This window comes from Macrosteles quadrilineatus, unplaced genomic scaffold (assembly GCF_028750875.1).
Source record: "Macrosteles quadrilineatus isolate MER2022 unplaced genomic scaffold, UCM_ALF_1.0 Scaffold_24__1_contigs__length_1734639, whole genome shotgun sequence".
Classification (NCBI taxonomy): Eukaryota; Metazoa; Arthropoda; class Insecta; order Hemiptera; family Cicadellidae; genus Macrosteles; species Macrosteles quadrilineatus.
In genome coordinates, this window is record NW_026542617.1 from 1168763 (window position 1) to 1185450 (window position 16688).

The 16688-nt window shown below is 34.8% G+C and overlaps 1 protein-coding gene across 20 annotated transcripts in view; it reads right to left on the reverse strand.

The window, feature by feature from the left end:
* LOC129005589 (RIMS-binding protein 2-like) overlaps nucleotides 1-16688 on the reverse strand; it is a 208159-nt gene that overhangs the window by 147982 nt on the left and 43489 nt on the right. For 19 of the 20 annotated variants that reach the window (XM_054434535.1, XM_054434534.1, XM_054434533.1 and 16 more), the window contains 4 exons: nucleotides 15030-15098; nucleotides 5117-5259; nucleotides 3059-3197; nucleotides 871-1003 (listed from right to left, as the gene is read on the reverse strand). In XM_054434535.1, the coding sequence (XP_054290510.1) occupies nucleotides 871-1003; nucleotides 3059-3197; nucleotides 5117-5259; nucleotides 15030-15098 (484 nt within the window). The remainder of the gene's footprint in view (nucleotides 1-870; nucleotides 1004-3058; nucleotides 3198-5116; nucleotides 5260-15029; nucleotides 15099-16688) is intronic. The other variant, XM_054434526.1, reaches the window with a different exon arrangement.

The window sequence follows — 16688 nt, forward strand, 5'->3', positions numbered from 1 at the left end:
TTTTTCCTGACGTCAATGGATCGAGACCTTTAATTCGAGTCCTCTCCTGTCGTCCTACGACTTCCCAGTCGCCTACAGTTTTGACGCAAAGAATCGCCTTACCTAATTAATGTATAGATACTACATATATACATATGTAGCAAGTTCTTACAAAACTCTTGTAAAGGGACAAATTTTAATGGGCGGTAATGTTTTACGATCATCCCAAATACATTCATTTGGTTCACACAAAGGCCGCAGCTAACGCTGGATGTCATTGTGGAATAACCGTAGTTCTCAACCCTGATGCTAGGGTCGGTAAGAGAGTGCTGTCGAGAAGCACCCTGACCAGTCAGTCGCTCTTCAGCCACCAAACGTACACTACACGATCTCCGACGCAATTTTATCTGATAATAGCCGATATTAAAATCACAAAACGATACCATCCAACACTGGTAACTGTAGAGCAACACGATGACACCCTATTCTATTCCCAATTAATTAAAAGGTACACATTTTATGGCGAGCCGAACAATGGCAAACATTTTTTGACTACATTAGTTTATTTTGACTCATACAAAAAATATATGTCACACTCTGTTTATTAAGGATTGTCTGACAAGGTATGTTGTGGTGATTATTTGTCATAAATGATGCGTCTTGAACTTCAGTATGAGAGGGATGGCTTCAATTGCCGTCATATCAACAAAACTTTTAGGAGTTTGAACCACTTTCCATAATAATAATAAGCGTTTGTGATACTTTCATTAAAATACTACTGGCATTGGCACAAATCAAATAGGATAAAAGATCAAATGAAATAGTACCTAACTGTGTTCATAATTACTTGTAAAATAATTTCCTTTCTTAGCCAAAGTTGTTCATACATACCTAGCAATATATACATAGCACCGGCCCTTCCCTGGTATATCCAGCATATCCACTTTATCCTGTGATTGCTGTTGGTCCGCTAAAGTGTTGAACACTCCTGATGGTAGGTTACCATTTAAAAAGTTGTTTCTGCCTGCAAAAAGCATTGAACATTCTTTGATATGTCTTAGGAATTATTTTGTTGTATTCTAATTGTTTGTATCTTAACGGTTTCTATTTCTATGTATAAAAATAATATTTTCTCATTTCCAAACATTTGTAACAGCTCAAGGCCAAATTTCCAGCCCGTTTCCAGAGCTAAATGATACAAAGAAACAATGTAGGAAACAAAAGAAGTTTTGTTTTTGAGAATTAGGATTGTTTGGCATTACAATATTTTAGTAACTATTTTTGTATACAGAATTTCCCATTTAGGAAATATTAGCGAATTAAACATATTTAGAATAACCTTTTACCCCAAGTCTTATGGTAAGACCAAGACCCGGAACTGATTTACTTTTTCTTTTTGATGTCTCCAGATGCCAAAAACATATACACATTTAATGTGTCCATTTGCACGATAATTTTGATTAAAATTATAATTTTTGATGAAATATGGTACCAATTTGTAAACCTACATTTATTCACATGAGTTCCCGAGCATGATGGGATTTTATGGGGAGTTTATAAGGTAAGGTTTTACCATTTACGACCCTCAGAACAAAAGATTTTGCATTTTATATGAAAAAAAAATCTGACAATTAAAATCTAAGCCAAAATCCAACCAGGTAAACAGAAATTTACATTGTCTGCAGGTTTGCTGTCACAGAGGGGTTTTTGATATCCTAGAATTATGTTAAGCATATTTAACGGAACTATGAAAAATATATTCCATAGATAATTTATACAGGGTGACTCAAAAGTAACTTACTCCTTAACTTTTCAACCATTTGAGATATTTGAAATATGTTTGCAGTAACCTTCTTAGGTATGAAGAGCTACAATAATTATGGTCAGTTTTGAAAATTTACCCTTAGGGGTACCTAGCAGGGGTGGGGGTAGCTCAAAATTTTCAATTTGCAAGTATAGTCGAGTTTGATATCAATTTACTGGTCTTGATGAAACATAACAATTTAAATTCATTTTCATAGCCCCAGGATTGCGTAATATGACATATAATGGTTAAAACATACCTCGTCAGACAATCCTTAACATGTAGTGTCGAAATTGCTACATATGTTTCGGCGGTTATTTACTGATCTCCGCCATCGTCAGGCAAACAAAAGGATCCACTTGATGTTCGTCAGAATAAATAAATAAAACACACATTTTACAAAACATAAAAACGAAAATGATAGGCCTATCAATTACACGCACTGCCGTGGACATGGCAGGAAGCAGACTCTGTCGTTCAACATTACTTTTAATAACCATTGGCTTAATCATTTTTAGCTGCCATTTTGTTATTAATGGTCCGATTTCTATTTTCTTTATAATAATTGTTATGTTTCGTTAAGACCTGTAAAATGGTACCAAACTCGACTATACTTGCTATTAAGACATTTTGAGCTACCCGCTATCCGTAAGGGCAAAATTTTCAAAACTGACCATAATTATTGTGGCCCCTTATATACAAACAAGTTGCCTCAAACCGATTTCAAATATCTCAAATAGTTAAAAAGTTAAAGGTAGTGCAAGTTAATATTCAGCTACCCTCATGGTTTTTTGGATTTGAAACATTTTAAGGCCCCATTTTGTTATTAGTAAGCCGATTTTGGTTTTCTTTATTCGTCACGACCTGTAAAATGATACCAAACTTGACTATATTAGTCATTTGAAGATTTTGATCTATTCCCTACCACCGCTACCCCGAAGGGCAAAATTTTCAAAATTGACCATAATTATTGTAGCCCGTCATACCTAAGAAGGTTGCCGCAAACAGATTTCAAATATCTCAAATGGTTGAAAAGTTAAGGGGGGGGGGGGGGGGTTGTAAGTTACTTTTCAGCCACCCTGTATAGTTCAAAATAGTATAAACCCGATATATTCCAATACAACCTAGTCAGTAAATTAAATTATGATACATCCAGCACTCAGCAGACAGAGATGCAAACTACCTTCCACTTAATAGATAATTCTTACAGGATAAAACTTGGTCATTAAAATAAGCAGCAGACACAATTCCCAAATCTCTGATGCTGCTACTTACTCTCTAGCTCATACTGAGAGGTGACAATGGTAGGAATCTGAGGCATCAGTCGTCCTGTGTGTGGCACTAGAACCTGCTGTGTGTGTGGCAGAAGCTGCTGGGATCCTGATGCTAGGAATTGGAAAGGCTGCATCGATTGCTGTAAACAACACAATTAATCATTACTCTATAACATATCTACTGTTAAATAGTACAGTAGAACCCTGGTTAACCGAAACAGTTCCACAAATTAATACATGGCTAAAATATAAGTACAATACGTAATATGTAAACAGCGAGGCATAGTGCCGAGGCCCTCTCACTAGAAAGGGGCTTTTCTAACCCATTGTAACATTTTTGTAGCTGAAATGAAACACTGTATTATATAGTTATTGTTTTAAATTCATTTTACGAACTCACCATGGTAATACGTAGACTATATTTAGCATATGACGGGTTAACCGAAAAATTGGTTATCCGAAACAGCTCCCCCCCTCTTTATTTTGGTTAACCGTGGTTCTACTGTACTGTATATTTGTCAAATAAATAGTTCTTCACTAAATGTATTTCAATAGTAGTTTACGCAACGATCACGTAAAGATAGTCGAGCCTACGACACGAGCCTACGACACGAGCCTAGGTGAGTGCCACAAAAACTTCTGCAAGTGTCGTAAAGACTATTTACGCGAGTTGCGTACACTACTTGACCTACGACCGTTTTTATATTACAGCACTAACAAATCACTACTCATAACTTCTAAGAGAGGTTATTTTTTTTTTTTATAACCTCTCATTGCCACTGATAGAGATGCAACAACTCCAACAACTCATTGTACCAACCACTCATTAACAATTAAATTGGTCTTAACAGTTGATAAGTTGACGCACAAAGCATTACAATTTTAATCAAACCATTACAATTTTAATCCTTTTCTCTCAATCCTACTGGTGTTGTAAGTACAAAAAAAACAAAAAAAAACAATGCTGTAGAGTAAGTAAACAATGCTGTAAAGTGAATCTTTTCAATTGTAAGAACTGAACTGAAAAGGCTAAAACTATAACTAGGTAAACTATTTTAACATTAGATAATTAAATATTTATATGCAATTCTCTCCACAACAAACAGATTACCCGGTACATGATTTTTACAACCGTTCCCAATATGTCAAAAAGGAAACAACAAATAAAAATATTTATCATTTGTGATGGTAATTTAATTTTACATTATTTAAAGGATTACTGTGGATATTTTCCATCACTGATTACTGGTTAGTAAAACACATGTTTCACAATGTTTTAGGATCTGAATCTAGATGATAGTCTTCATAAGTCATAAGTCTCAAGTAGATTGTCAAATCTAGGTCTTCGAGTGATGACCAAATCATTGAATAAGTTAAACTAGATGCTGATGTTTCGGATGCATAACAGCTATGCATCTACAGGGAATACTATTCAACTACCAAACAAACACTGGTTATTACTAAACATAAACAGTTGTTGTGTACTATTCAACTGAATGTTTTGGGATGTTTTGGGATGTTTTGAATGTTTCAATGTATATATTGTACAAAATAATGAATTAAGAAGTTTGAATTGAATTGAATTGAATTGATCTGGATCATAATCTTAACCATGTGATTAGGAACCTTGAACATGACAAAATTAGTACACAAACTGAGCAGCACTGGGAAACACAGTAGCTGGAAACAACAAACGTTTACGATAATAAAATTTCAAAAAGTTAAAAGAAGAAAAAAGCTGAAAACTAAATAGGCAATCAACACTGTTCACTTAAAACAAAAGATCACAACCTCAAAGCTTAAGAGCTACATGATCAAGTTTCATTGACTACCTGGGTTTAAGATCCCAAAACATTGTGAAACTTGTGTTTAGTCTTGTCCTTAGTCCGGTGTTTTATTTTAGCAGCAAACCTTATTACTAGTAAAACTAATGTTTTTTTTTTTAAATAGGAATACATCTTAAAAGTTTAAGGAAATATCCTAGTAAAAGCCAATCTGGCAAATGGAAATTTGCTTAGTCTGCAGGTTTGCTGATGTGGAGTTGAACAGTGGTACTTACAGGTATTAGAGGAAGCTGTGGAGGCAGTGAAGGCAGTATGGGTAACCCCATAGTGGGTACCACGTAGTTGCTGGGTTCTGTAGGCAAGGTGCCTTGCAGTGCATGCCTGTTTAGAGTATCAGGCACGACACTGCTCGGAAGACCTGTAAACAAATCAAAACTGACTAAGTACCACAGGTGAACTGTCGTAAGTACTAAAACATGTCTTTATATAGGTTTAGTACACATTGAGATTGGTATAAGGATTGCAACTGGTTTCCTCCATTTATTGATGAAATAACCCTTCCTCTAACATGATGTAAGAATATAATTCTTACGGTAATTGATGACTTAGCAAGTCTAAACATCAACTAAAGCATATAAACAGCTCGTTACAACACTTCTACTAAAACAAGTTTTGCCAAAATTTCCTGTCTAAATAATTAAATAATGTTAAATGTTATGCTAAATTCAACAATAAAATCATATTTTTTCTATATAATCAGTAGTCACAATAGATTTAAATTCCATTAGTAAACAAAGCTTTCTTGAAAGAAAAATATAATGATATTGATATAGGCCTACCCAAACCTTTAGAAGTCGGAAGAAAATCAAAAAGGTATGCATAGGTTGATATGTAGATCAAATTAAAGGGCTTTATTAGTAGAATACAATGCCGCAAATTTGAGCTCAAGTAATGACTGAGTAAAAAAATGGCAGCTGTTCAAAGATTGAAAACAGCAGATTTCAGAAATCTTTGAACAGCTGCCATTTTTGACTCGGTTGTCCGTTTGAGTTCAAATTTGCGGCATTGTATTTTACTAGTAAAGGCCTTTATTAATTTGATGTGCATATCAACCTATGCTTCCATTTAAGATTTTCTTCTGACTCCTAGCGGGCCATCCCCTGTACCAAGTTTTGAAGCTCTATATTTATTACTTTTGAAATATTTTAACTGTTCCGGGACTTTTTTTCCAGCCTGTATAAAAGGAAAAAAATATTAAATTCAACTTAAATTACCTGTCCATTTTTAATGCATATTTTTTCTATTTAAAAACGTGTTGTATATTTTACATTTTTGTTTGTTGAACAGAACACCAGTGCTGGAATGCCTGATAATGCCGGGTGAGGATAAAATGAGTCACAACTCCCGACAAATGAAATTGCAGAAGGTATTGTTGTAATGAATAGTATAATGTTTCCTTCTAAACCAAACAATTAATGCAATTCTCCATTAGACCTTGTGTTATAAAGGGATACATATTACAGTTTTTTTATAATACAAGGAATATTATATTTACACTTATATTGTTGACTCACAAGACGGTAAATACATCTTTAAGGTATATGTATTTATTTACTGTTTTGTGAGTCAACAGTATAAGTGTAAAAAGTGTATTATTACAAGTGTTATTAAATGTATTTTTTTGTATTTTCAGGTAATTTAATAACACGCACAATGCTGATCAAAAAGTTATTTAGTTTTTAATACATTTTGGAAAATGATGATTGTATCCACTTGGGTTATAGTTTGAAAGGGGCAAGTAACATTTAAATTCATTTCCATTAATAGTTTGACTACAATGATTTTGAGGAACTTGCAGAAAGAGTGGAGGATTTAATTAAAAAGTTGAATCAAAAGATCTAAAAATACCACGCTGCAGCAAACCTGCAGACTAAGCGAATTTCCATTTGCCTGATTTGATTTTCAATTAAATCTATTTCAATAACATTAGGTTTAACGAGTACCTTGGTTTTCTGCCTTTAGGGATACTGTGGGATGCCTTTGGTAATAAAGTGTGTTTTTTTTTTTGTAAAACATTAATAGCTTAATATAAAATAAATAGATTTGCCAAAAATATATCCATAAACAAGCAAACTTCAACAGTTGACTTATTTTCCATAAGAATAACATGGGAATTTTAAATTTACAATTTTATCTGTAACTAATAACCATACAAAAACACTTCAATATACTAAATTATTTGTTTTTTTTAAGCTCTTCAAAATGGTCTTGAGAGAAATTGGGAAATTTTATGTTTTGAGGGTCAAAAACGAGAAAAACCAATCTTTACCCCATAAAACCCCCCACAAAACCTCGTTCCCATGGTCCGATCATACTGGTTCGCGAACTCATTTGAATAAATGTAGGTTTACACGTTTGTACCAAACTTCATAGAAATCGGATAATTTTTGCTCGAGTTATCGTGCTAACGGACATATATATACAGGGTGATCAAAAAAGGTGGGGACATAATTAATGTAATGATTCCTTGAGTTTAAAGAGAAAATCAAGAATAACATTCTTTCCGAAATCACTTTGTTAGCCAGATATCCGCCATTTTGTATTTTTTACATATACATTTTTATCTTTGGATTGTTTAGACCGATCTTTATGAAACTTGGTATGTATGTTAAGGTAGAAGAGAACCATGTTAGAAAAAAATCATCTTGATTACATCTTGATTGAATGGGGCAAACCTGACTATCTTCTGCCTTATTCTACCCAATTTTACAACTAAAAATTGTAATATTTCAGCTATTTCTTATTCAATCTTTTTGAACTTGGTATCGTTTGATAGGGAATAAAAAATTCTAAATAAAAGTGTTCTAGGCATTTTTCTATAAAATTAGCCGTTTTTGAGTAATTTAAGCTTAAAGAATTAAAATGGCTGCCATATTGAAATTTTAGGTTGAATCAAGATGAGTTTTTTTTTTTTAACACGGGTATCTTCTATTTTGACATACATACTAAGTTTCATAAAGATCGGTTGAAAATATTAAAAGATAAAAATGTATGTAAAAAATACAAAATGGCGGATATCTGGTAAACGAAGCGATTTTGGAAAAAATGTTATTCTTGATTTTCTCTTTATTTTGACCCAAGGAATCACTAGGTAAAATATGTCCCCACCTTTTTTGAACACCCTGTATATGAATACAAGGTTAGGCAAAAGTCTGGAACCCCCCAGTTAACTTTTTAACGTGTTGCAGTAGGAAGACCAAACTCGGCACATATTTATAACATTAGAAATTGCACTTTTTCATCAAAGTTACAATTTTACCCCAGCCCCCAAAATGAGGTATTTTGGGGGCAGCCCCAAATTTTCAAATGTAAACCCCTATCATGTGACCCCTCATTGTAAAGGGTTTATCAAGAGAAATTGAATGACGCAAACCAGAGGTCAATATTGCACCCTTAATCAAAATGGCAGCCATTTTAATTTAAGATGAGCTAGCAAGATAAAGTCTAGACACCCCAAGTTAACTTTATAACATGTGGCAGTGGGAAAACCAAACTTGGCACATATTTTTATAACATAAAAAATGCACTTTTTCGTTAAATTTAGAACTTGTACCCGGCCCCCAAAATGGGGTATTTTGGGGGCAGCCCCAAATTTTCAAACGTAAATACCTATCATGAGACCCCTCATTTTAAAGGGTTTCTCAAGACAAATTAAATGGCGCAAACTAGAGGTCAATATCGCACCCCTAATCAAAATGGCAGTCATTTTAAATATCCCCTATTAACTTTTTAACAGGTTATAGCAGGAAAACTAGACTCAGCATACCTTTATAAAAAAAAAGAGAATTCACCTTTTGGTCAGTATTAAAATACTAAATTTTTTAAGTTAACTTGGGGGTGTCCAGACTTTATCTTGCTTGCTCATCTTAAATAATTAAAATGGCTGCCATTTTGATTAGGGGTGCGATATTTAACTCACATGATAGGTGTTTACATTTGAAAACTAGGGGCTGTCCCCAAAATACCCCATGGGGCTGGGGCAAAGTTGTAACATTGACAAAAAAGAGCAATTTCTAATGTTGTAAATATGTGCAGAGTTTGGTTTTCCTACTGCAACGCGTTAAAAAGTTACCTGGGGGGTTCCAGAATTTTGCCTAACCCTGTATATAAATTTGAACTAAAGTTGTTTTTGGCCTCTGGTGACATCAAAACGAAAAAGTAAATCGGTGCCGGGTCCAGGTCTTACCATGAGACCTACGGTAATAGCTTATTCCCTTCTAATTTATTCATAGACATTATTTATTCAACTAGTTGAGCTATCGAGCATGGGGGGTCTGACTCCCAAAAATTTGTTTCAAATTATCTTATAAAAACTTCTTTCCCAACAGATAAAGATTTAAAAATCACCTCTGCACCGACTCATTTTTGAGAGGTCACCTCTTCATGAATTCACTCAGACCAATATTACCACAAAATATAGCACACAGTTGTACCATTGGGGTCAAAGATTCCAATTTTTCGTCTAGTATCTCGTAATATCTCAAGTTTACTTGATGCCCTTTGAGACAATTTGAGTGTTTTATATTTGGCCAGAAAAATTGAGTACATTCCAAAGTTCCAGTCTAATTGACTAGTAAATTCTAAGCAAATCAACGTTGGTAATTAACTATATTTGATGCTCCTATATCAAGGATGATCTTGTTTTATAGAGCTTTAATCTAATAAACTGTCATTATAACATCTGTCTACTCCGACTTCTGCAATGTTGTAGACGAGGCTATCATTTGCTCTGGAATCCAGAAAAAAATTATTTTGTTGTGTGACTTGAACCTTCCTGAAGCTGTAAATGCTACTGACCCGAATAATCTAGCTCCTTAACCAGTATGGCTACCCTACATTCTCTCAAGCAAATTAACTCTGTTACTAACAATCGGGGGATATACTTGACCTAGTATTGACTTCCATCTCATTCAGTGAAGTTGTGGCAGCGGAGGAGGCATTGTTACTTGAAGACAAACACCATCCCTATTTATCTACTATTTACTACTCTACCCAAAAAAGTTAGATTTCCCTGTGATTACCGTAAATGTAAAATTGATGGTGTTTTCCACAGACTGCAAACTTCCCGTGTTGGATCCCTCATCAGCTGTGGTACCTGCATTTGATGTCAGTGCTAACACCCCAGTGAAAAGAGATAATGCAGCTTTTCCTAAGTGGTTTTTGAAGGATCTCAAACAACTCGTGATACAAAAGAAAATTGCCTTTAAGCTATACAAATCATCACTCAGCATTAATCACTTTCGAGGCATTCAGACAGATGAGCAGAAGATGTAAAGACATGGCCAGGATCCGGCCATTCTGATTATTCTGATTACAGGTGGAAGACTATTAGAAAGGTGGAAGACAATATTCCAAGGAACATAAAATCCTTCTGGTCCCATGTTGGCAGTCTTAAACACAGTCCAACAATCCCATCAAATATGGTCCTTGGCTCAAGGGTGGCCAAGTCTTCAGAGGATACATGTGAGCTATTTGCAGATCACTTTTCATCCGTCTTAAGTGAAACATCCCCTATTGTCCCTTCCTTTCACTTTGGTTGGAACTTCAGCATCTCTCTGTGCCCATTTTCTTCAATGGATGGGCTGCATAGGCTCGAAAATCTCGATCCTAACAAAGGTCCAGGGCCAGACAATATTCCTCCTCTCATACTTAAACACTGTGCACCTGTTCTTGCACCCCACCTATTTATACTATTCTAGGCTCTGCTGAGCACTTACTTGAGTGTTTCCTGATAGTCTTAAAAAAGAATTTGTCGTCCCCACCTTCAAGTTAGGCGATCAGAATGATGCTATAAACTACAGACCCATAGTCATTTTGTATGCAGTAGCGAAGGTCTTTGAGAGCATCGTTCTGGATTTTCTTTACGTTAACTTGCAAAAGTGCATCTCTCCTGAGCAACATGGTTTCCTACGCTCTTGATCCACCATCTCCAACCTACTCGAATTTCAAGATGTTATCATGTCTGCCTTCGTAGACTCCTGCCAAGTTGACTGCATTTATCTTGACTTGCCAAAGGCTTTTGACAAAGTCAATCATTGCCTTCTGATAGCAAAGCTTAGCGGCTATGGTATGCGTGGCTCCCTGTTTAAATGGATAGATGATAGTTATCTGAAGGGAAGACATCTTATTGTTAAGTGCGATGGCAGTTCATCACAGCCATTTAAAGAATTGTGTGGTGTTCCTCAAGGGTCTCACCTTTTCCCGTTTCTCTTTAGCTCTTTAGCCTATATATAAATGACATAAAGTTTGTAATAGGTTCAAATTTCCTAATGTTTGCTGATTAGCAGGATATCAGGGGACTGCGATAAAATTCATCTCCAAAACTCTCTCAGCAACATTGAAGCCTGGTGCAAAAACAAAGTGACGCAGTTGAATGTGGACAAATGTGTAGTTATCTAATTTAAATGGAGCTCGGATTTCTTAATTCACGACTACACAATCAATGAATCTGTTCTAAAGAGATTTTCCAAAGTTAAAGATCTAGGAGTTATTATTACACCATCACTAAATCCAATAGAGCACATTACACACATTACTGCAAGAGCAAACTCTCTGATTGGATTCATCCTACGACCCACAAAGGATTCAACCCACCCCTTACTCTCTTGTGTCCTTGTAAAAAGCTCTTGTTCTAACAAAGCTAGAGTATGGATCCACAATTTGGTCAGCTCATCAACAGAACCACATCAATCAATTAGAAAGCATTCAGCGCCGCTTATTATAGTCTTATTATAGTCTTACTAATCTACCTTAGAACTATGGAATAGTTAATAACATTTAAGCTAACATTTAGCTAACATCAAATGCTTTACACATCTTGAATATAAAATAACTGAGTTATATGATCTACTTTCTGTTTCTAACAATATTAGTCTATACAGTCAACTAGTTAAGGCATTCACTTGACTATACTTTGGCTCTCTACATTCAGATGAGTACTTTGGTTGAAAGCTTTTTGAAAAAGATTTAAATGTACCAAATTTTAAACTTGTAGTCACATTCTGCATATGCTGATAAATGAGATTTTGTGAGGAGTAAGATTAACCAATTATAAGTTCAATGTAAGAGAGATAGTTAGGAATTTACTTCTTTTAAAGGTACAGTAGTTTGTAAGAAACAAATGAACAAAACAAAAATGAAAGAAAAAATTAATGTCATGTTCCCATTAACCTCTTAACCGCGACACACCCGTTATTCCGTGGTAGTATTCTATACCCGCTATTGCGTAGCACGGAATATCACGTGCAACACCCTTGTGGCGTTAACCGCGACGCCTGAGTTTAGACAGTTTTGACATTTTCAGCTGATATATTTCGTTGATACAAGTTTTCTGCTATTTTCTTTCCATGATACATTGACCCTGAGAATTGACAGACCATTTGGTGCTGCACTCAAGTGTATCTTTCTGAAACTACAGCGTAGAGCCACGTGTTCTGCAGTATCAAAGGTCACGCTTGGTAGTTTTTTTGTCACGTTGATATGATAGCTTCGCGTCATTGTTTGTACGTTGATAATTGCTATTGTAGTCCTGATATGTTTATGTTTTTTGGATTTGAACTAAACCAATTCTCGTGGTACAGTAAGATGAGAGAGAATAGGTATGCCTGAATTTCAGAAAGAGTTTTTTAGCTGGCGAACGGGAGGTTTTCAATGATGGAACAAGCATGGTTGTAAAGTGGGAAGATAAAAGAGAAGTTATGATGATCACAAAAGAACATGATGATAAAGTAGTTGACTCCGGAAAAGTAAACTACGTTACAAAAGAAAAGGTTATGGAGCCAAAATGTGTCCAAGAATATAATGATAGCATGGGCTCTGTAGACGGCACAGATATGATGCTAAGCAATGTTACATGTGTCAGGTGCACCCAAAAGTGGTATAAAAACTGTTTTTACATTTTGTGGATCTGGAAATACTCAATTCCCATGCAATATACCTTTGTGTAACGAGCTGGAAACCAACACCGGCAGAATTCCATTTAGAGCTAGTTCGCCAACTTTTAGAGGAAAACATGGCAGCTCAGACCCACAGTAAAAAACCGATGGCCATCCTCCTCTGGCCATACACCACTGAGATTGACACAGCGTCATTTTCCATCATGTATTCCTTCAGCGAAAAAAAAGAGTATCCCCCACTTCAATGCTATGTTTGCCGTCACACTACGCGACGTGAACCGGCCAGGCGGGAGTTGCGGTATTAGTGCCAGGACTGCGCGGCTTCCTTGCGCGTAGTGCCATGCTTCAGGGAGTATCATACCCTGAATAATTTAAAAAAGTTAAAAGTAACCTTTGTAAATAGTGTATATATTTAATATTTACTTCTTGAAACATCCACTCGATGTGACCAGACTACAAAATAAAACCCATAAGTAAATATGATAAGTAGGCCTACAATATTTTATTATTAGCAAATTTCCCTATAGGGAAGTAGCTATTACCGTAGGTGGCACGGTAAGACCTAGACCCGGGACCGATTTACTTTTTAATTTTGATGTCCCCAGAGGCAAAAAACACTATTCGTTAAAATTTTTATATATGTATATATATATATATATATATATTTATTTATATATATATATATATACGTCCGTGAACGCGATAACTTGAGTAATTTTTGTCCGATTTTGATGAAATTTGGTTTAAAGGTGTAAAGCGGGATAAACTTGAATGAGTTCGAGAACCAGCATGATCAGACCATGGGAACAAGGCTTTACGGGGGGTTTTATGGGGTAAAAATTGGTTTTTCTCACTTTTGACCCTCAAAACACAAAATTTCCCGATTTCTCTTTAGACCTTTTTAAAGAGCTTAAAAAAACAAATAATTTAGAATATAAAAGTATTTTTGTTCGGTTATTGATAACGGAGAAAATAAAGAAAATTGTAATTTTTAAATTCCCATGTTATTCTTATGGAGAATATTGTCAAATGTTGAAGTTTGCTTGTTTATGGATATATTTTGATCAAACTTGGCAAATTTATTTATTTTATACTAAGCTATCAATACTTTACTAAAAAACACACTTTATTAGTTTCCTTGTAGCAGCAAACCTAGGTACTCGTTAAACCTTATGTTATTTAAATATATTTAATTGAAAATCAATTCAGACAAATGGAAATTCGCTTAGTCGGCAGGTTTGCTGCGGCGGGGGTATTTATCATTTACATTAACATGAATACTTGTATAATCTTTATTATAGCATTTATCATAGTTAATTGCTTTAAAATGCATTTTAAAGTAGGTTTCCTCAGAATGTTAAAAACCACAAAAAATTGCGAAATCCCCACGCTGGGCCATCGGCGAGCGTAAGTAAACCACGCGTCACTGATCGGTTTAACCGCGGCGCGCCAACTTATGCCGCGGTTAAGGAGTTAAAGGGGACATATTTAAAAAATGTTAAATGCTCTAAAAGTATTTAGCTCTCAAGTTAAACTGTCGAACTTTAACAAAAAACAAGCCAAAGTTAGCAGATTTTCTGTAGTAACTTTCTCTCTTGTAAGTATGAAATGAAGGGCTGAAGCTTAATTTTTTAATTATCTAGGAAAAAGAAGCCATGTACTTGAAGTAAACCTACAGCCAAACTAGTTGGTCAAGGAATACGATTAACATATCTACAAAATAATAATACCAGGCTTGGTGCAGACAAGCCTTGTATGGTTTTTGCACCTATCGTATAATACGCATGTATTCATTATTATTGTTCAATAAATAAATTGATTGATTGATTGGGAGTTCCCCAAGGATCTGTCAATGGGCCAGTGCTATTCTGTTACAAATGTTGTGGAGTAGGTATTCAGTTGTCAATACATCTCTCATCTCTCCTAATGAGTGAAAAATAAACTGACATCGTAATATTAACACTAACATATGCAGTTAATGTTATACTAGTTCTGTCATTAAATAGATATAATAATCTTTTGAGGGGAACTAAAGGGGCATAATTAACTACCAGTACCTTTAATTTTAACAGTTGTTTGTTAAACTAGCTAGATAAACTTCTACTAATGACAACTACTGGGAACAATAATCTAATCTGAAAAGCGTTAGTAAATGCTCTATTTAAACAACATACAAGATGTCAAATGTCTAACTATTTCTACCAGTCTACAACAGGGGAAGAAGTCCACTTACTGTGGCCCGGGACTGTAAGCTGAGCTGCAGTGCAAGTCCATAGGGGCGGGTTAGGCAGCAGTCTACCCCCTGTTTTATTTATAATTCATAATTATATAAAACTAAAAACTCATCCTTCATAAAAATTATAGGACTATCCTTTCATACTGACATGTTTAAATTATTAAGCTATCGAGGGGATGAGAAATCATGCACATGTTTATGTACATGAATGCCAACTGAGAAATGCAAATGACAGAAATGGAGACCTGATACTTGAGACTAAATCTTTGCGATCGGAAACACTATAAAGGTGTTTATTTGCTTGAGGAGCCAGCTGTTCTGGCAGCGATCTGTTGCAAAGTAGCTTAAATAAATTTAAAATTTTTTTTATTTTATGTGTATTTACGCCAGTGGCATTTTTTAAGTTTTGAAAGGAAACCCTGGTCTTGTTACAATCAAACGTCGACCTTATTGTTAGATAGCATCATTAATTCATAGCCCAATGACAAATGGCATCTGGGTCTGGAAACGATCTCGCTTGGATTCAAACCAGCGACCTTCAGATTTGAAAGATAGCACTATAACCGGCTACCCAGCCAATACATCAGTGGATTGTACCTCTAGATGGACTGAGGTCATTAGAATGACAAGCGGGATGTGCAAGCGCACAAGAATCCTTTCCCTATCGCAGTTGCTTTTGTTATTTAGTACAGTCATCACTACAATCAAGTGCTGTTGGATTAATTTAATAGCACTAGCTCTTAGTGATGTAACTCTCGATTTTTTTGTGAACCTTCCCTCATCAACGGTAAAGGTAAAATTTTAGACATCAAGTAATAAAAACTTAACAGATATTCATAGGGACAAAGTAAAATCTTTGGGGCTCATAGTTGATAGAAGTCAGTATTAGAAGCCACATATAAAATATTGAATAAAAAGTTGCGGTCATCAAGCTATCAAATTCACATATTGAGAGAATTGGTATATGTTAAATTAAGGATTACAGTATTATGCTTGTTTTTTTTTATCACTAGCACGGTACAGAATTCAAAATTGGGGGTAATCTCCAAATGTTACTGCTATACTTAAATGTTGTTTTAAGTAGACAATTCTCATGATTGAATATTTTTATAGAACTGGAGATATTAACCATCCATCTCTGCACTGTACATTTATACTTTTTTTAAATGTTTACACATGATCTTAGAAATAAACAGGACATAGTCCATCGGTACAACACCCAATTTAAAGATAAATTCCACCATCCAATTAATTCTTTGGCATTATTTGAAAATTCCCCAAATTATATGGTGATGAAGTTTTACAAAAAACTGTGTCTGTTCGTTTTAAACAGTTAACAACGCATAGTAAAAAAAAAAACATTCAAACTTTTACTTATTAAAAAAGCTTATTACAGTGTTCTTGAATTCCTACAAGAAAATCTGTAAAATACTAACTGTAAAAGATATAAAAAAAATTAAAATTTACCACTTTAAAAAAATTCTTCTTCTCATAATGACTTTATTATTGTTAACCAATTAACAATAGAATTTTCTATATTTCTCTGTGAATAAATCTTTATTAGGTTACCAGTATCCCTATTCTTTTATGTCTTTTATTATATATCTATTTCAGCACGATATGTAAATTTTTAACCAAAATTAAAGCACGAAAAGA